At 46.1% G+C, this 21,144-nt stretch overlaps 2 protein-coding genes across 5 annotated transcripts in view; one reads left to right on the top strand and one right to left on the bottom strand.

The window, feature by feature from the left end:
- The window catches only part of arhgef49 (Rho guanine nucleotide exchange factor 49), an 88,192-nt gene extending 73,599 nt beyond the window's left edge, over positions 1–14,593 (top strand). For all 4 annotated transcript variants that reach the window (XM_033612991.2, XM_033613001.2, XM_078174756.1 and 1 more), the window contains 5 exons: positions 2,967–3,168; positions 4,527–4,743; positions 6,865–7,454; positions 8,832–8,977; positions 9,291–14,593. In XM_033612991.2, coding sequence (XP_033468882.2) covers positions 2,967–3,168; positions 4,527–4,743; positions 6,865–7,454; positions 8,832–8,977; positions 9,291–10,119 — 1,984 coding nt within the window. In that variant the 3' untranslated portion in view covers positions 10,120–14,593. The remainder of the gene's footprint in view (positions 1–2,966; positions 3,169–4,526; positions 4,744–6,864; positions 7,455–8,831; positions 8,978–9,290) is intronic.
- Positions 14,594–14,664: 71 nt separating this feature from the next.
- On the bottom strand, positions 14,665–20,927 carry tsn (translin). Its single transcript, XM_033618006.2, has 6 exons — positions 20,729–20,927; positions 17,997–18,090; positions 17,793–17,889; positions 17,359–17,474; positions 17,195–17,274; positions 14,665–16,953 (listed from the first exon to the last, which is right to left on the bottom strand). The coding sequence occupies exons 1-6, from the start codon at positions 20,792–20,794 to the stop codon at positions 16,723–16,725; spliced, it is 684 nt and encodes a 227-aa protein (XP_033473897.1). The 5' UTR covers positions 20,795–20,927; the 3' UTR covers positions 14,665–16,722.
- Positions 20,928–21,144: the final 217 nt, after the last annotated feature.

Raw genomic sequence — 21,144 nt, 5'->3', positions numbered from 1 at the left:
ATCGGTTTGAGTCATTTTTCATAGAAAGGTACTATAAAAGTACCCAAAATACTCTTACTGCAGCATCTTTCGTTCAGATATTGGCAGCTTTACACACTCTCCCATGACAGTGAACTAAACCCTTTGGCGTGAGTATGAAACAAGACATTAGATGACGTAATTTTGGGGTTTGGGCGAGACAGACCGACATTTTTCAACATTTTAACACATTTTTCGATGAAATGATTAGTCGACTAATCGAAGAAATAATCGACAGATTAGTCGACAATGAAAATAATCGTTAGTGGCAGCCCTAAAATGGGATTTATATCTTGTTATCTGCAGGTACAGATGAGCTCACACTGTTCATCAACTTATGACACATAGATGAATATGATAGCAGCGATGGTTGAATGTTTCCATGGCAACGAGTAAAACAGTCTCAAAGCCTGTCTATCAGCCGCTTGCAGTCTATGCAAGCGCAGACTTTACTTGATGACAGTAAATACATCACACTGCGCAGGTCCAGAGGGCAGACGTTTGGATTCAGCCTCTGGCATTTTTGCCGTCCGAAACGTAGAGCAAGTGTATAGGGAGAGGATGTAGAGGCTGGTTTGGGAGAGGGTGTAGGGGCTGGTTTGGGAGAGGGTGTAGGGGCTGATTTGGGAGAGGGTGTAGGGGCTGATTTGGGAGAGGGTGTAGAGGCTGGTTTGGGAGAGGATGTAGGGGATGGTTTGGGAGAGGGTGTAGGGGCTGATTTGGGAGAGGGTGTAGGGGCTGATTTGGGAGAGGGTGTAGAGGCTGATTTGGGAGAGGGTGTAGAGGCTGGTTTGGGAGAGGATGTAGGGGATGGTTTGGGAGAGGGTGTAGGGGCTGATTTGGGAGAGGGTGTAGGGGCTGATTTGGGAGAGGGTGTAGAGGCTGATTTGGGAGAGGATGTAGGGGATGGTTTGGGAGAGGGTGTAGGGGCTGGTTTGGGAGAGGATGTAGGGGCTGGTTTGGAAGAGGGTGTAGGGGCTGATTTGGGAGAGGATGTAGGGGCTGGTTTGGAAGAGGGTGTAGAGGCTGGTTTGGGAGAGGGTGTAGGGGCTGATTTGGGAGAGGATGTAGGGGCTGGTTTGGGAGAGGATGTAGGGGCTGGTTTGGAAGAGGGTGTAGAGGCTGGTTTGGGAGAGGATGTAGGGGCTGGTTTGGGAGAGGATGTAGGGGCTGGTTTGGGAGAGGATGTAGGGGCTGGTTTGGAAGAGGGTTTAGGGGCTGGTTTGGGAGAGGATGTAGGGGCTGGTTTGGAAGAGGATGTAGGGGCTGGTTTGGGAGAGGATGTAGGGGCTGGTTTGGAAGAGGGTTTAGGGGCTGGTTTGGGAGAGGATGTAGGGGCTGGTTTGGAAGAGGGTGTAGGGGCTGATTTGGGAGAGGATGTAGGGGCTGGTTTGGGAAAGGCCCTGAAATAGTGAGAACTAACACAAGGCTTACATTACTGACCCAACTGTGTCATTGTAGTAGTGATTTGTCAACTGACGCCACCCACAGAGGCCCCGCCCTTAATTATACATAACTTAAAGCCTTAATAAAATGTAAATGGATGAGTGATATAAAAATCCATCCCTAGTGCAGAATGTTGAAATTAGGTGCAGAGATCAAAACCTTTTCTGTACCAGGCTGTAAACATGTTTATTTCTACATGTTAACATGGGGGTCTGTGGGGGTTGACTCGCTCTTGGAGCCAGCCTCTGGTGGACATTAGAGGAACTGCAGTTTTTCAGCAGCGGAGGTTGACACTAAACACAAACACAAAAAAAGCATCTGTGTATTTCCTTTTTTGTTTGTTTGTTTGTTTTGATTTTGGTTTACCTGATCTGAAACTACATGTCTGCACCCTTGTGGAGTCCAAATCAGATTTAAAAGGAAATTGGGTCTATATGACTTATATTCATCAGGTGTCCAGGCTCATGACTCTGATGATGATTTTGCTTTGTCGGCCAAACAATGAATCACTGCAGCTTGAAGTAAAATAGCTCCACTGAACTGACACAGACTTGATTAGACCTAATTATTTTTTTTGCCATGTTTGTACCTTTGTTGGACGGTTGGTCCGAGGATGCTCAGCAGAGACATCAGACAGGAAATGAGAGAGAGAGAGAGAGAGAGAGAGAGAGAGAGAGAGAGAGAGAGAGAGAGAGAGAGAGAGAGAGAGAGAGAGAGATGTGGGAATGACTTGCAACAAACGTACCACACACATATTGTGGTTCATGGTCAGCGTTTTACTCCTCAGGCGCACCGCTGCCTCAGACCTCTCCTCTCTGCTGTGTGTGTGTGTGTGTGTTTTTATGTGCTCATACAAATGCACGCTTCAGTCCCTGCAGGCATGCATGTGTGGTGTGTGCTCCGTGTGTGTGTGTGTCTCAGATCACATGCCGGCTGCAAGAATGGATCCACAGTGATGAGACAAAGGAATGAAGGAAAAGTATTCTGTGTGTGTGTGTGTGTGTGTGTGTGTGTGTGTGTGTGTCCCTGTGGTCCAGGGGTTCAGGTGTTAATGTCCGCTGATGTGTCTAATTGGAGGATTGGGGAGAGGAGAGAGGAGAGGCATTGATTTGGGTGTTTGGAGGGTAGAAAGATGATGGAGGGGGAGGAGGAGGAGGAAGAGGAGGGTGGGTGGTGGGCATAGAGAGGAAGACACAGCAGGAAGCAGAGAAGCATGTGAGCCGGCGAGGGAAGGATGAGGAGGAATGAATGACAGAGATGCTGTAAGGAGGCAAGAGCTCTGCCAGAATTACAATTTCCACCCTTATCGCCTCCTTTTCTTTCTCCATCCTCTGACTTCTCCTCCTTCACACACTGACTTCCTCTTTCCAACATCCTCCTCCTTCCTCCTTTCTCCATCTCTTCCTCCCATTCCTTCCCTCTTCTTCCTCCCCTTGTCCTTCCCTTTTCGCTCCCTCCCTTCTCTCCCCCTGCGTACCGCTGTCTCCTCTTCCCTCCACCAGCTGCAGTGCAGAGATCTCCGCCGAGGCCCCCGTCAGGCTGTCAGGTGACCGGGACGGAGGCTGTGACATCACCGCCCCCTCGACCGACTGTCAGCCCTCCGCCGTTGCCATGGCAACGTCGGCAACGGCCTGCGGAGCCGAGGCTGGCGACGAGACGCCTGCAGGAGGAGGAGGAGGAGGAAGAGAGGAAGCAGGAGAATGTGTAAGGATTTTCTTTTTTCATTTTTCCTTTACATGTCTGAAATGTGTCGTCCGTGCGCGTCTCTGCTCGCCGCCTTTTTCGCCGTGCACAGAAACACATAGATCTGCTGGCATTCAAGGATGACTGGGACAAGCAAGGGGACTGCGACACACATGCACATCACTCACACACACTGATGCAGAGGTATTTGTTGAGGGACAGGAACGGGCATGCAGCGCTCGGTCTTCTCAGCAACAGCTCGACGTGTGAGGATGCAGCAGAAAGAGGATTAAGCCCCCGACAGCAGCCGGCTGCTGGTAACTCAGCGCTTCATTCCTGCTCTCTGCATGGCTCCTCTCCGCTGGCTGCAGCTTGACACCAGCCTCAGCTGCAGCTAGCATTGTGCTTCTCTCTGCAGCTGCAGAACACAAGACACTGACATGGAATCACATTTTGTGTGCATGCTGCAGAGCTGTAGGTAGTTTAGGGAACAGATGTCGAGGTGTCGATGCTTTTCTTATTTTTCTGGTTGTGAATCCACAGTGGAGCCTGCTGCTGCATTCCCACAGCCACAGCTGCAGTTTGATCATTCAGCCCAACATGAATTATTCTCCTTCATTTTACCTGATTGCTGCGAGCTGTATCTCATGTTGTTTTCTGCTACAGAGCGATGATGATGATGATGATGATGACGATGATAGAGCCTCCCTGCACCTCTCAGTCATGTGTAGCTGTTAGCTGAGAGACAACGTCAACATTAGGGGAGCTGTCTTTCACGTAAAGCCGATATCATCACATGCAGCGGATGTGGGTGATGCCTCTGGGGTCATGTGTCGTAGTGATGACCTTTGAACTTTCCACCTTAGGTCAGCACTCAGGGGCTTCACAGACCCTGACGGGATTTTAAAAGCCACGTGAGGAGTGTGTGTCCGTGCAGGATGCTGCAGTGTGTCGGGGAATTCCTCGCCTCCCCTCAGTAAAGATCCAGGAGATGCTTTGAGTTGTGACTCGGGGGACGTCTCTCATCTTCAGGCTGGGTGGTTTAAAGTTGTGATAAGAGCAGATCTGTGGATGTGTGGCCGTGTTGTGTTTAGACTCCGTTACAGAACTTGGCAGACGATTAGTGCTGCGTCTCAGTATGAAATTTGGATTCTTGTCAGTAGCTGGGATCAGAGAGATAACCAAGATGTGTTATGTAATGATGTCATGACAGCGAACATGGTGACATAAAAACTCCTCACACAGACGCACACACGAGCTGCGATTTCTCTCTCTCATCGTCACTCTAACCTTATGTCCTCCGAGAGTTCTGCCCTTCTTCATCTGTTGCTATGGCAACATGACCACTTGATTGACACACGTGTCCTTCCAACTGGCAGCACACCGGTCTGGGCTGCAGGCGCTCCAGCTCGGACGCAGCTTATGAGCTGGCTGAGACGGTGAGGGCGCAGCGCGAGTGCCGTCTCCGGCCCCACTACAGCGACCCCATGCCAGCCGACGCCTCCAAGCGCAAACAGCTGGAGATGAAGATCGCTGCAGCCGCCCGATTCCACGGCCACCGCAGAGACCGCGACAGAGACCGAGACAGAGACAGTGGTGAGTACATGACACGTGTGTGGCAGCTGTTTGTGCCTGTTAGTGTGTTTGGCCTGTGTTCTGTGTGTAATCTATTACATTTGTAATCACAGTTCAGTAACGTATCTGAGGGGCCATAATTCAAGGCTCCACAAACACTACCAGTTGTCATTTAGAAACAGAAAATATTTGCAAATTATTAATCTTCATCTGGACTCAGATCTCCTTCAGAAACAGTTATGATGATCGGCTGATGGTTAAAAATCCTTAAAGGGGCAGGCTGTGAGGACTGCAGATTGCAACCAGCTAAACTTCTCCCAGTTAGAATTCCATCAGTCTTCATCGTTGAGGAGGTTTTTACTGGGAGCTGAATTATCCGCAGAGCAGTGTTTCTCCTACACTGTTTGGCTCGTCACAGACAGACTGTTAGCCCAGCGCCTGCTTTTGTATGCTCATCTTTTTTCTTTGATAACTTGAGATGCAGATGTTCAGGAGGTTCTTAGCAGGAGCTGAATCATCCGCAGAGGTCTCTTCCTCTCCAACACAAATGGACCAGGTGATTTAAACTGGTCAAACACAAAATTAAGCAGTTTCACATTAAAAATCTGTGTTTTTCTGATGCTATTCGCCTCTTTGTGGATGTGAACTACCTCACTCAGGGGTCAGTAATCTTTACTATTAAAACAGATCTGAAAAAATATTTCTCTGGCCAAAATTGTCTGTCTGTAGCCACAGACTTTGAGCTCTATAGTGACGGCAGCAAACTCAATTAGCCTGTAAACATCCTAACAGGTCTAAATGAACATTCATTCAGATGTTTTACAACAAACAGCTCCTCTGTTTGTTGTAACAACTCATTTGGCCAATAACTCATACTGATATCAGAATGCAGTTTAATCAAAAAGCTCTAATGTGAGTGTTCGATGTGTTTCCTTCATCTAACTGTTGTAATGTTCATGAAATGAAAGAAATTTAGACAAAACTCCACAGAAAATGAATGTTATCACATCTTAATGTTACATTTTGTGATCAAACAAGACCTGATGTGCACTACGAAGGACAGATGATAAAGAAAAGATAAAATGATTTGCTATGAAATGTTTCCTGTAACCCAAAGACTTAATCTGAAAAATATAATTATCAAAACCTTTTTTCTTCTGGGTCTCAGGAGGACGTAGGTTTGGATTCATCTTGACAAGGAGCAGCTCCTAATAGAGTTTCATGTTTGTTTGTTTTTTGTTTGTTTTTTCTGTGACAAAGCGACCAATGAAATCTTGCTGACTAATGACTTAACTGGTCGACTGTCAGGTGGCGGCCCTACATGTTTCTCTCCTTACCTTTGTGGCGGCGTCACAAACACCAGCCGTTTTATAGTTTGCATCGTTATTTAAAGATTACAGACATTAAGAGCTGCATGTGTTTTGTTTCTCTGATGCAACTTAGTGTCACGCTTGTCTCTCAGTAGTTTGGCCTTTGCCCCCGGCCCTCACCTCCCCCACCAAACACACACACACACACACACACACACACACACACACACACCCAGAGTTCCCCTGTGGATACTGTGCTCTTCCTGTCAACAGAAGCTCTCTGACACTGGTCACAGGACGTCAGTCAATATGTCAGCTGCTAACAATGAATCTGCTGCTCTCGGAATATTTCAGTGATACGGAGCAGAAATATTTTTACCTCAGAGCCAAAAAAACGATCATCATCATCATCATCATCATCATCATCCTGTGGTGCCATGTTAATATGTAATTAAGACAGCACCTGGATAATTAGGGAGGTGTTTGAATAAAACATTTGAAACTTTGTCTCAGCCGCTCAGCACACACACACACACACACACGTGCACAAGAGTATCGACACACACGTGGACAAAGGTTGTGTCCTTGACTCGGAGGTTAGGGATCAATGATTGGAGGAAGATGATATCTATAATACTTCCTTAATTCTGACACGACCAGTAACGACTAGTCCAGATTAAATGGGCGTTCATTAGGGAGGCTTTTAATGCAGTGTGTGTGTGTGTGTGTGTGTGTGTGTGTGTGTGTGTGTATGTAGTGTGGATAACTGAGACAGATCCATAAACATCATGAGCACTAATGACTCTGACCATCTCCCCCTCTCTCCTGTCAGCTCCAGCAGCGATCCGTGGTCGATCTGAGCCCCCTGGCGAGGAGCGCCAGGCCGGTCTGGGTGTGACCCGGTCCGGTCAGCACCGCTGGAGCACCATCAGCAGCCTGAGTGTCGACAGCGGAGTGGTGGGCCTCAGCGATGAGCGGGAAGAGGAGGACAGCGAGCCTCGCCGTTACCGCAGGAACCGAGGAGCCGAGGTGGAACGGGTGGACAGCGGCATTGGCCCAGGTCTGTCTCGCACCTGGAAGAGACCGTCCGCCTCCCTCAGAGCCTGGGAGGCCCAGAGACCCTGTCCAGACTGCGGACTGAGGGACGGGGCCTCCAAAGAGCGAGGAGAGCGCATGTGCGAACGTTGCTCCAAGCTGCGCACTGAGCGCAAGGAGGCCATCCTGGAGTTTCTGAACACGGAGTCGAGCTACGGCGAGGACCTGCGCATCATCAAGGAGGAGTTCTACTGCCCCATGCAGAGCGCCGGGCTGCTGACCGCCGAGCAGCTCACCGTGGTGTTCAGTAACGTTCAGGAGCTGATCGACGTCAACGATCGCTTCACTGAACACCTCCAGGACAACATCGACCAGGCCTTTGACCAGGTGACACACACACACACACACACACACGGAAAAACTAGTCAGGGCTGAAACAAGGTGGTTCAGATTTAATGCTCTTAAGCTCTGAGCTGCTGGTGTTACATAAATCAATGTCAGTCACTGTGTTGAGTTCAGGACACTGACGGGACTTTGGGATGAAGGACTTCTTAAATACATTTACAGTCACCAGAGGAGCTCTACAGCGCCTCCCACAGCTCAAGAGCTCAAACTGGTTGAGGAGAGGATGGCAGCTATCTGCTGAGATACTCCTCACTGTCTTCCTCATCCTCTCTGTAAAGAGTTGGGTCAACGGCTTTTGTGGCTGGCCAGTTATTTTACCTGACAGTCACAGTCCCACAGAGTTTACTCTTGGATGTAAAGTTAAGATGACCGAACCAGGCGGGAGGTGAAGAGTTAACGTCTTGTACACTAATTCTACAATCTGCTGAGTCACACTGAGGGTGTTTTCACATTTGGTTCTTTTCAGACCTCTGAATGGACTCAGAGCAGTGACTCAGCATTTTTTGGGCATAGGTGAATGCTCCACAAGAACTCAGACGCCTCTGGCTTCAAGTCCACGTGCACTGTGAACACAGAGTGCTCCAGGTTCGCTTTGCTCTTTGCTGTTGTATTCAGTCCTCCAGATCACATGCTGTTGACCTGGGACACTTGAAAAAACAAACAAAAAAACGCTGTAACGGCCTGTAACGCTTGCTAAGACGCAGGACGGGGAGTAGTTTGGTCCACGGAAGATACTGCACGTCTCCAGATGTGGAATGTAGAATACATCAAACGGCAACACTCTACAGCACAGACACACTCAGGGTCTCCTCCAATTTTAAGTTCATCTGAAAGTGAGAGGCTTCATAACTTCACTGCAGCACTACGTCAAAGTAAAGGCACAACTATGCAACACACACAGAATCCAGTCACTGCAGTTAAAAAAGCACGGGAGGGGAATCCATTTATTGAGCCAAGTATGTGCGACTCCGCTACGATAGGTGGAGATATGCCCCCTTTCAGCTTGTTAGTATTGGACCTTTTTCCTGTTGACCTATTACGTCACAGACCAAACAATGGACAAACAAGTTAGCTACGGTTAGCTAGCAGCTAACTGCTACCATGGTGGACAACTTTACAGCTCTGTACATTTGGTCCGTCCAAAAAGTCACGGCTCTGGATGTAGATTTCTCCATGTTGTTACCGGCTTCTTCTTCTCTTACACATTTAATGCTATTGGACTTCCGGGTCAAAGCCCGGGGCGGAAACTGTGGAGCATGCTCAGAGCGCCTCGGCCAGTTTGGGTCTGATTGACTGTAGGGAAGAGGATAAATATGTGTTTTAGACTTGACCGTATTATCTGGTGTGTTCTGACCTCAGGGAGACGAGGATCTGCTCACGGTGTACATAGGAGAGATCTTTCTGGAGTTCGTCAACATGCTGCCGGCCTTCCAGACCTACTGCCTGCAGCAGTCCACGTCTGTCAACTTGCTAAACACGCTGGAGAAGGAGAAAGAGCTGCTCAGGTACACACACAGTACACAGACTCTTCTTCCTGTTGGTGTGTGATGGTGGAGTCACTGTGGGAGCTTTCTCTGGTTCCTGTCTCGGCTCTTCTGTATAATTCTTAATGGAAAAGACAGCGGGTTATCACTTATTCAGAAGAAGTTCTATTTTCAGAGCAGAGCTGCAATGATTCATATTTTTAGACAGAGCCACAGCTCACCCTGTGTCAGACCGTCTTGTGATTCCCATTAATCAGCTTTTAAAGAGTTTTCCCAGGACGCGTTCAGGGTCTCTCTGGTTTTAACTCCATTTTCTTTCCTTCTGTCTTCTCAGAATCTTCTTGGATGTTTCCCAGAATGACAACACGGCACTGCGTCGCATGAACCTGCGCTCCTTCCTCATGGCGCCCCTCCAGCGCGTCACTAAATACCCGCTTCTATTGAGCCGCATCATCAAGGTCACTCCCGAATGTCACCCCGACTACGCGCGTCTCCGTGAGGCCAAGAGTCGTGTGGAATCCCATCTGGAGCACATCAACATGAAGACCAAACAGGAGGGCAATGGCGTCACCTGGTCACTGCGTTCATTCCGCCGTGACAGCCGCAAAAACCGCGAGGTCATCAACATTGAGATGAGAGAGGTGTCGATGAAGACGGTGGGCTGGGCCAGAGAGAACACGCGGTTTGTCATGGAGGGGCCACTCCAGCTGTCCCAGCCGGCAGATGGTCAGTGGGTGAAGAAGGGCAGCAAGGCCCTCAAGTTCCAAAATGTCCAGAGTCTGCTGATGGTGAGGACACTGCGGGCCGGGGAGGCCCCAGGACAGGACCCGGGGGCCCGGGGGGAACAGGGAGAAGGCGGTGGTGACGGCATACGAGACGGAGTGCTGGTTCTAATCAAAGACAAGAGCAGCGGGAAGTTCACCGTGCTCAGAGAGCCCATCCGACTGGGCAACTGTGTGGTGTCCACAGACCCGGACTGCGAGGACACGTTTGAGGTGCTCGATATTCGGCGCGAGTCTTTTGTTTTCCGCGCCTCGGACAAATCTCGCACCCAGCAGTGGTTCCATCAGATCAAGAGGTACGCTCGAGACCTGGGCACCTGGAGGAAAAGACGCAACGCTCTGCCCAACATCATGATCAGCACAAACCAGACCCGCTCGTGAGACTGACCGCTCCCCCTCCCCCGCCTGCCTTTCTCACACTGTAAATAATCTGAATCCTCCGCAACTGACGACAAGAAGCATTTCTGAGTGACGCCACTGTTAAAACATGTCCCATTAAAAAAACCTCTCTCAAGTCTGACAAGAGAAAGGTACGGCACTTTTCTTACAGAGCTATGAGTGCGCCACACGTCAGAAAATCACATGCGAAGATTTAAGTTGTTGAACGAAAAAATCCTGGACAACCAAAAAACCTGGGCTGTGCTCGTCAGCCTTGATTGTAAAGACTGTTTGCTCCTGGAGGAGGAGCAGAGCTGTGTGTTTTTTGAAAAGCATGACTGAACCGACTGACTGCAACAAAAAGAACAATTGTAATGTCATTTTTTTATACCAGACAGTGGGGGTTTTGGTACGTGGAGGTGGAGACATGGCGAGAGCTTCTGTTCAGTGGTTTCTGTTTGTTGTCACTGCCCTCTCCTGTCCGTGTGCCGCCCTCTACTGTCCGCCGGCAGCAGAGCAACTTTCACTGCCAGAGATGCAGTTGAGCGAGAGCCTGTTTGACAGGCTGAGCAGACCTCCTGTATCACTGTGTTTAATCTACGTAACAGCAATAATCTCTGCCAGTTCCACAATAAGTAGCTACTGTACGTGGTTTTGATTTCCCAGGATTCCTTTGGCCTTCAGGTGTTACTGAGTTTCATGTGGCAGAATCAACTCAAGTCTCAAATCTGATCGTGTTTGTCGGCATCGTTAAATCTTCCCTCCGTGATCCCGACATGAAGGAGTTCAGATAATCTTTGTGCCATGAGAGCAGTTTGTGAGTTCAGTCTCCTTTAACTGTTTCCTGTCGACATCAGGTAAAGTCAGACGCCACAGTTGTGCTGAGAACAGTTTTTCAACCTTGCGTTCAGGAGGGCCATGAGACGGACAGCTCAAAATTTGGCACTGTACGTTTCTGCCAACCGCGGATACATTATTTTTGTAGTCCATACGTTAAAACTTTACGTGTCAGCAACACTTTGGTGAATGTGTGGTTACGTTTAGGCACAAAACCCAATTGGTTCTGGTAGGGCTGCCCCTTCATTAATATAGGCCTATATTTTATCTCCAAGTGCACGTCACACACTGAGCGAGCCGCCTGTTAATGACGCTGTGGGCTAATGGGCATGTAGCTACTTCCATGTTTCACATGATACGTCATGTTTGTAGTCGACCAATGAAGATGAGTTTACATATCACCTTGGGTTCGTCCTTCACCTTCTCAAAATGATCCCACACTTTGGATTTCCTGCCCGACATGTTATTAACTAGCCTGTGGAATAACCGCAGGTACCAGCCCTGGAGATTAACCTGACTCCTGTCTGACTGCTGAGCGTGGACACTTCCTGTGTCTGTCCTTTCATAGTAAAGTCACACATGCTCCAGTCATATAGGTTTGGATTTATTTTGACATGGCGCAGCTCCTCATAGAGTTTGATGTTTTTTGTTTTTTTTCCTGCAGCTAAGCGACCAATGAAATCTTGCCGACTTATGACCTTTCTGGTCGACTATAAAGGGGGCAGCCTTAAGTTATGGTTCGGTAGAGATTATGTTTCGATTTAAAATACCCAGTATTTGGGGGAACAATCCTCGCTGGAGAACCCCACTTTTCGTAGCACTATACTTGCTGGCAAAACAGCAACATGCACTAAAAAGCACCCATGTTTGGCGGCTAAAAGCAGCTGGAAAAATGGCAACAGGTCTCTAAAAAAACAGAAATATGGTACTTAATAAGTTGCTAAAAAAAAGAGCCATGGGTCACTAAAACCCACCCACGCTTGGTGGCAAAAAAAAAAATCAGCTGGAAAGGCAGTGATGACTCGCTAACAAACAACTGGTTCTGTGGTTTGTTGTTGAACCGTCTGAAGCTTGTCAGACGTAGGTGTTGCACCATCCAACATCTGCTCCACCTCCCGATGATCACATCAGCTCAGATGCTACGTCACTTTAGAAACATTAGGTGGGTTTCCATCCAAATGTATCGCAAATTTTAAGCGAATTTTGTGAAAATGTGCAAAAGAAAATGCGAATACAAATGAAATACACTCACCTGACACTGGAGTAATTACCTCTCTCTAGGTTCACACAGGTGTGTGTGTGTGAAGTAGAAGTAGGATTCGGTAGCCTATGTCATTGTTTATTCGCTAAATCTGTTTCCATTGCCAAAAGTTGCATTTTCCTAATATCGATACGCTGACTTTCCCACCCCCTCCAAGCGTAAAAACTTTTTTGCAATATTTCAGCCTTTTTTCGAATTTCTGGCGTTTCCATTCAAGTTTTTTTTCGCAATTGTTGAAAATGCGAATAAAAATAGGCGGATGGAAACCCGACTATTGATATGATCTGTGTGAAATGTACAAATGTAACATATCTGTGGTTTGCAGAAACGAACAGTGCCAACATTTTCCTCTGGTGTCTAGGACCTCCATCACTAGTTTTAACTCCTCACTAATCATGGACGAATGCGTGCAGCAGAGATCTCAGCTGAAGTACTTTCATTCAAAATGTAGTGTTTTGCAAAATATTTAAATTATTATATATATTTTTTAAATACTATGGAGACTCCTCGCATCCCACCAGTATTACCTGAACCGGAGTTTGAGAACAGGGACCGGTTGCACAAAACAGCTTAAGTTTTCTCCTTAACTATGACACTTAAGGCTTAATTTCTCTTTAGCTGAGGGACTTACACAGTTGCACAGAATCCTTTAAATGGTTTCCTTTGTTAATAAAAACTAATTCACTTTGTTGTACAGTGGTAAAAGATTCCATGGAGACTGTTTGTGAGACGATAACAGGCGTCATGAGTCCAAGCAGAGTTGTCTTATAGTTAGATATTGAAAAAAATGGCAGAAGAAAAGAAAACCAGACAGGTCAGAGGAGGAAGACATGAAACTTCTGGAGGAATACAATCAGAGGAAGAACAAACTAGCGAAGTGAATCTGATCCTTAAATATCAGGAAACAGAAAACGACTGTAATGAAAATTCAGTCAAATCTAAAGTGTAAAATCAGAAGAGTCTCCGTCAGGTTCTCTCAGAGCACTCTGCTCAGAGTGTGTTAGCTTTTATTTATCACCATAAACTCGCTCATGTTCAGTTAAGACAGAGTCAGAGGGACCTTAAGGTGTTTTTTTGTATATGACCCAGAGACATGGCAGACTGTTACGCTCCTCATGTGCTAAGTTGCTGCTAGCTGGAAGGTCAGCAGCGCCGCCATCTTGTTTGCCGTCACTCTCATTTTTGTTTTCCCTGTGGTAATGGTTGGGTACCAAATCAGAGGCAGGTTTTAGAAGCATGTTCTCCAAGTCTTAGAAAAGTTAGGAATATAACAGATGTTAAATATCAAATCACAACAGAGCTCTTCCAACAGCTGCCCATTCCACCACTCGCCAAACTGGTACCTTGCTTTGGTTGCTCAGGTCTTTCGTGCAGCGGTCGAGAGGTTCCTTAAGTATAACCAGGACAAGGAGAAAACCATAAATACTTGAGTGAACATTTTAAGCAAACCTTAAGGAGAAGACTTAAGGGTGTTTTGTGCAGCTGCTTTTATTTTGAGAAAACCTTAACTAGGACTTAAAGGACAATCTTAAGATGGTTTGTGCAGTTGACCCTAAAGACTTTGAGGAAGTCAGTTCTGATAATTATTAATGAAGTTTGCAAACTGACTCATCATCTCAGCACTGTCCCTTTGTAACACGTCACCATCTCTACTTAATCCCACCAACATGAACTCTCTCCTGCTGCAGGGCTCGTGGCAGTTCGTGCGTTAAGGTTGAAAAACTCTGACTTCACTCGAACAATCGTCTCAACCATCTCGTCATGACACGGTGTTAACTGTTATGTGACCCAGCGCTGAGCTGTTGTGCCTTGGTACTCGATTACTGTTATACTAAAACTAAACACGTGCAACCTGTCACAGTAGCATTCATCTGACACACGGACGACACCGCCCTCTGTCGGCACTCCCATTAACAGGCAATATAATGACTCGTCTGACGGACGCTCCCCAGCTGCTGAGAACACGTCATCACCTGATCCTCTGATTTCTGTTTATTTACGAAGGCTTTATTGTTTGATGCACTTTATTAGGATTCAGTAAGAGAACGCTCTCCGGTATAAAACACGTTCACAGATCTTCATTAGAAGAAGGAGCCGAGCTGATTTCAGCAGCTCATCAAACCAAAACTTGTGTAAGACTGACACTGTTTCTGATGACGTAGCACTAGAAGAGGTAGCAAATCACTGTATTTCGTACGGCAGGGCTGCTCAGCCTCACACCCATACTCCTGACGCTGTTTCAGATTAAGCCTTTCAAACTGTAAAGAGAAAAAAAAGCCTGCTGAGTTTTTGTTTTCCTCTTTTTGCATTTCAAAGACCTGATGTATTATTTCTCCAATGTAATATATTGTGAATTATATTAAAAGATTTTAAACACGACCTCTTTGCTTTTTGTTTTTCCTCTGTGTGTGGTGTGCTCATGTTTGGAGACTCTGACAAAGCTGGAGACGTAGAATGTAGAAATGTATTTACAGTCCTTTTAAGCATCTTTAAGACAACTGATTCAAAGACAGGAACACACGCAGGTACACGCGAAATGCACGAATCACTCCAGGAAACAAAAGCACACGATGAAAGAGAGTGAATTATTTCTAGAAAATACAGTCCAGCGTCACTACAGGATAGAAGCAAACAGAAACCTGGACGCCAACAATAGAAACAAACTGTCAGGACATTTTCTTAAAGGGACAGTTCAGAGTTTTTGAAGTGAGGTTTTATGGGTAATTACCAAAAGACACGTCAGTCAGCATTTAGAATATGTCTATTTTTATTTTAGATTATTTTTTGTGATTTTCATTTATTTTATTTCTTTTAGATTTTGTGGGGGATTTTGGTTTTTTTTTTTTAGAATATTTTAACTGCCTTACAGTGATTTCCAACAGGAAAATGAAGCCCCTCTCTTCAAAGCCAGACTCCATTGAGAAAACCAGTGATTTAACATCAGTGAATACAGGAGCTGCAGGTCGACTGCTGCCTCCATCAGTTAAGTTAGTTTGTGTTATTGTGCAACTTCGGTGAGTTGGACATAAAACTTTTAAACTCTAAAGTCACACAGTGTCACAAACTAACTTACTGATCAAAGCAGTGACAGACCAGCAGCTCCTGTGTTCAGTGAGCTTAAATTAATGCTTTTGTCAATGGAGTCTGGTGGCTCTTGGTAACAAGCTGTAAAACAGTGAAAATACTCTTAATATAGTTTACACTTCAACTGACAGTGATTTTATTACCCATAAAAACCTACTTCGAAAAATCCGACCTGTCACTTCAAAGTGAAGAAAAAAAACAGGAACATGCAGTACGTGACATTCTGACTAGTTTGTGTTTGCTGACGGATTTCCACACAACCAAAATATTCAAACGTCTCATCAGACGTGTTCATTGGCACTGTTGTGTTCTGTAAGGGCTCCTCGCCACCGTCAAAACTGAATCTAACTAATGACAGAGGAACTCTACATCATGTGAAGTGCATCTTTGTCATTTCTTTGGCTCGACCTCTCCCAGACTCTCATTTAGAAAAGATTAGGTGTGTGCAGGTCAGGTGATCAAAATCTGAATCAAGGCTTCTTTTCAGGCAAATCAGGAATTATGACAATCTGCAGAATGTTGTAAAATGGATTTGTTGATTGTGACTGTCTTTAAGATTCCAGCAGCGCTGTCAATTAATCTGTTGATTGTTTCCTCGATTAATTGATTAGTGTTTCGGTTTATAAATGTCAGAAAATGTTGCTCATGAATTTTTTATTTTGTCCACAACTCAAAGAAAATCCAATTTATCCAGTTAGCTGGAGATGAATTTAACAGTTTAATTTAACTAATCGATTAATCGTTGCAGCTATAGATTAAGTTTTTATTGTTTGCTCGTTGCATCAAATATTTCGTGCATAAATGAGACTCTTGGATCAGTTTGGATGCATCCATTTTTTTTTTTTTTAACAATAGAGTCCTTAGAAAACCACCAGTCGTCACCTGGTGAACACAAATACATTTCACTTTCTTTTTTTTCTTTTCTTTAACAAATAAACAGCCACAAAAAAAGATCAGCGTGGTTGTAACGCTCTGAGCGACCCCCGCCCGACATCCGCCCGACCTCTCAGGTGAATTTAACATCACTACAACATAAATCTGATAAAAACAAGTCGACTGCTGCAAAAACCAACTCAGTGAAACAAAGACACACAAACAAGATGAAGCTGAGAACACGGATTTCCAGAAACCAGCAATAAACTGAACCTTCCATCTTGAGCGACGGTGTCCGTCACCGTCTGCGCCGCCATTCTGACAGACCGCCATCCATCTAAAGCACCTCACACACACACACACACACACACACACACACACACACACACACACACAAGTCACACACACAGTCACACAGTCCGTCCTCAGTTGCTGGGGCCTCAGGTACATCCCTGGGTCGTGCCTTCCATGTGAGGTTAAAGGTGCAGCAGCCGTGGAGAGAGCTTCCACGCCCTCCTCGGTCTCCCACAGCCAATTCCCGCCTCTGAGGTCTACTTGTCCCCGCCAGTCTCAGCCTCCTTGGCCAGCCCTCGGATGGACAGGTCGTAAACCACCTCCTCGATCTTCTTCACGTCGTACTTGAGGCCGTCGTAGCGTTTCCGCAGCGGGTCGTTCTTCAGGTTGAGGAGGCGGAAGCCCGAGTCCAGCTCGTTGATGAAGTTGGAGATGCGGAGCGGTCGGGTGTAGTCTCCTGCTGTGACGCTGTTCACCGCCAACCGTGACTGGAAGAAGAAGCAGGCACTTATTTTACTCGGGATGCACCTGATTTATTGGCTGAACATCAGTATCGGTCAATATTTGCCTTGTTGACTGCCATCAGCCTATCAGTAAATAAGAGGTGTCTCTGCTGTTCAGCCTCACTGATACAAAGTTCAACTCAGCAGCAGCACAAACTCTGAGCTGATTAACCAAAACTGAACATTACGACCTTCATGACAGCAGCCGTCAGTTACACACACTCACCAGTTCACTGGCCATGATGAGCACACCTGCCAGGTAGTCCTCTACATCCAGGTGGAAGCCTTTCTCTCGCACCACCTCAACTGTGGAGTTTAAGAGAGAGAAAGAAAGGGTGAAGCCTCATTCCTCCATCACTGTTACACTCCAACACACCAACTGGTACCTACTGCCCAGTATCTTGGCCACTTCCTCCCGAACCACCAGAGTTTCAGTCTCCAGGTAAACGACGAAGGCTGCTAGGAAAGCCAAGCGCTGCAGGACAAACCGCCAGTGTTCATGGAACCTAAAGAGGGGTCAAACAGGTCGGAGACAAAGACATCAAACACTTGACTTCAATTTATTTCACCATGATAATTAATTCTGCGCATGAACATTGAAACACACAATGAAGCAACATGACAATTAAAAACATAAATCTGCTGCTACAGTCTGATCAGGTGTTCTCACTGCTGAACTTCACATAAAATTCACGGTGAGTTAAACTGCTTTGTGTGTATTTCTGCAGATTAACTTTGTGTGAATGAACTATATAGTAAACTTTACATCACATCTCAGAGTGTGCACTGAGCCATCACCACAGCTGCTGTCAAGTGTCTCGTACCTGTAATACTGCTCCACAGGAAACTTTGTTTTCAGCTCACCGATCTGAGTCCTGACGGTGCAGAACAGCTCCCGAGCCTTTGCACATTTACTGGGAACTGACCGGAGAGAGGAAAAAAGATTCATGTTCAGACTGATAACTTGAGGAGGCAGACATCTTTCATGAGTACCAGTGAAAACAGTTCAGACTGTATGACACACTCACTCTCTTTGAACCCAGACGGCTGATGGACGCTCTGGAGAACGGTCAGGATTTCTCTGGCAGTCTGCTCCAACGTCTGCACCACCTTACGGATATCCTGCAACAAAGTCCATTAAATATCAGATTCTTCCTGATCCATCTTTTTCTATCAAAACACACTTCACAGTTCATACCTGAATTCTGGGGCTCTACTGGAACATTTTTACTTAATGTTCAGAAAACACTTTAGTTTTCTCACACTGTTTGAATACACCTGTAACCACCCTCTGTCTGAAACACTGTTGTGGAAACATTTTCATCTCACCGATACACCCTTCCTACCCAAGGGGCGGCACTAACTGAGGCATTTCAAATGCCGCCGCACGCAATTGGATAGCACAATGGCCAATAAGAGCAAAAAACAAGGTGACGTATTCATTGCACTAAGTCCCATTTGTTTGCTGACCAGTGGGGCTAACTGAGGCCATGTTCACACGAAAACGATCCACTGAAAACAGAATCGTTTCTCATTTTCGTTTTGAAAGAAGTTCCACGTTTAGACGACAACGTTTTGATAACAATCGCCGTGCACACAGATCTGCAAAAATGACCAAAAACACTGCAGTACACATGCCAGGCCAGTAGTTGGCAGTGTGACGCTTACGCTTCCTTCTACAAAGCGGTAATGTATAAACAAACAAAATGGCAACCGCACAAACGTTTGTCTGGACGGACGACGAGGTGGAGTTGCTACAGTAAATCTACACTATGATGGGGAAGTGTTGATACATTCAACAGGTTGAGCAACACAAGCAGAGCTTGGGAGTCCGCCATTGTTGTTGTGATGGTCGACTTTCTCGCGCATGCCCAGTGACTGGAAGCGTAATGAGCATGTGCGAAAAGTCTGTTTTCAGAGGAACTGCATATTGCAACGGAGACGCTGCTGTTTCCACCCAAAACGCAGCTGTCGTGTAAACAATTGGCCAAATCGCAACTAAACGGTTACTGTTTTCAATTGAAATTGTTGTTGTATAAACGGGACCTGATATATTATGCTTTTTCATATCCCATCGGCAAAACGTCAAAAACGTCCTTCCTGGAAGCGAAGGCTTCTAGGGCAGTCTTCTGTTCCTCTCTCAAGGAAAAAGATAAGTCTAGTTGGCTTGGCGTTTCTTCCACAGCTAAAGTGAATGGATGCGGTCCTTCAGCAGCTGCCATCTTGGCTGTTTACTTTTCGACTCCTACGGCGCAGCGCTGTCCTCATCATGTTACGCCTGCCCAGAGCCCGCCTCTGTCAGATAGACTGATCTGATTGGTCTGATGGCGTTTCAGTGGGCTCTGCTTGTCGGGGCCAGATCCCCGTGCAGAGCAAATTAGAATTTGCTAGGGGCGGGGCATCTGGATTTCCAGATTACGTGATGAGAGGTTTTTCTACCTGTAAGTTGTAAATAAACACTCAGTGGTTCACAATCCGCAGACGCATATTCTGCAGGATCCATCCCACCCAGCCCATCATCTGTTTGAACTTGTGCCCTCAGGCAGGCGTTACCGGACAGTTAAAACCAGAACCACCAGACTGTTAAACAGCTTTTATTCCAGAGCCATCACCACATTGAACACAAGCCTACAAACCCGAACCCATACCTAACAACACATACACCTCATAAACACAAAGTGCAATAAATGAACCTGAGCAATATAACTGTAAATGTGAATGTATCTATGTTGGCACTTTTTTGTATGACTGAGTGACTATGTATGTGTATGGCTGTGTGTGTGTAGTATGTATGTATGTGACAATAAAGGTCTCTCTCTCTCTCTCTCTCTCTCTCTCTCTCTCCCCAGTTCTGAATAGACTGCAGGTGACTTCATAAATGTGTCAAGTTTTTTAAAAAACACACTTAAAGCTCTGTGTCAGAAATTCACTGTACTTTTATTTTGATGTGCCATTTCCTGCTGTAGAGTGAGTGACTCGTGGGCAGCTACTTAACAGACACAGCAAACTAGCTCGACGACATGGACAAACACAAGTATGAGGCTGAATATATTAAACTGCGTGGACCCTCAACTGATGACCCTGTGGCTGCACCATATAGTAGAGTTGTGACATCACAAACTCAGTGAAATCCTGACGGCTCGTTTAGCGACACAGTTTCTGAATACAAACTGTGAGCATTTCTCTGTGGCCTGAGAGTTTGGATTCTTTGCCTGTATTTATACAGCACCTGCACCTGCTTTACTTTCACAGAGACATGGACACCTGACTTGTCACAATGTGGGACCTTTAATATCGGAAGAATCCAGGACCCTCTGCTGTTTCTGTAAATCTGAAACCTACTTCTTGTGATAGTCTGCTCACAGCAGAGACACTGTGGAGTGTTTAAAGCACTAACAGAAACTACAGAGCTCCATCTGGTTAAATCCACAGTGTGGTGTTTCCCCTTTGAGCGTAACGACACGTAACTTTAACGCGCGTGGAATAAACAGCGAGAGACAGCAGAGGGAATAATTTATATTTCAGATATTCACCTTTTACATGTTTGATATGTTCTTATTAACAGGGATAAATCAACATAAGACAGTTAGAGATGAGGGTCAGTGTTTGGAGACGCTGCCGGCTGATGAACCAGACTCCTGTTGGTACTTACTGAACATATTTAACGTGCATTAACGGGACTCGGCTCCGGTTAGCCGTTAGCTAGCAGCCTGACACAGCTAACAGGTTTAACGGCTCGCGGCCGGATGTTGATTCATACCTCTCTGACGTCCTGGTCGGCGCTCAGGAAACCCTGAATGTAACTGAACATCTCGGTCACAGACATGTCTGATTGCAGCCGAGCTGTCCGGAGGAAGATGATGATGAAGGTGATGATGATGGTCCGTCTGCAGCTAGCTAGGCTAATTCATAAAAACATCAACGTGCACGAGAACCGCCACCCCCCCTCCTTCCTGCGCTGTGTGGCGCCTGGAGATGACGTCATCAATTTCATTCTGTCGCTCCATATTTTTAATTAAAAACATCACTTTTTGGGAATTTATTTTAAATATCACTGCATTAAATCATAAAAAGCAAAAGCAGCAAAAAAATAAATTTATTTAGAATTATAATTTATATATTTTTTTATTTTTATTTTTTTGTCAATTCAATAATTGTCTCACAGTTCCAGCTGTA

Source organism: Epinephelus lanceolatus, chromosome 14, assembly GCF_041903045.1.
Source record: "Epinephelus lanceolatus isolate andai-2023 chromosome 14, ASM4190304v1, whole genome shotgun sequence".
Lineage (NCBI taxonomy): Eukaryota > Metazoa > Chordata > Actinopteri > Perciformes > Serranidae > Epinephelus > Epinephelus lanceolatus.
This window is presented reverse-complemented; position numbering and strand designations above follow the sequence as displayed.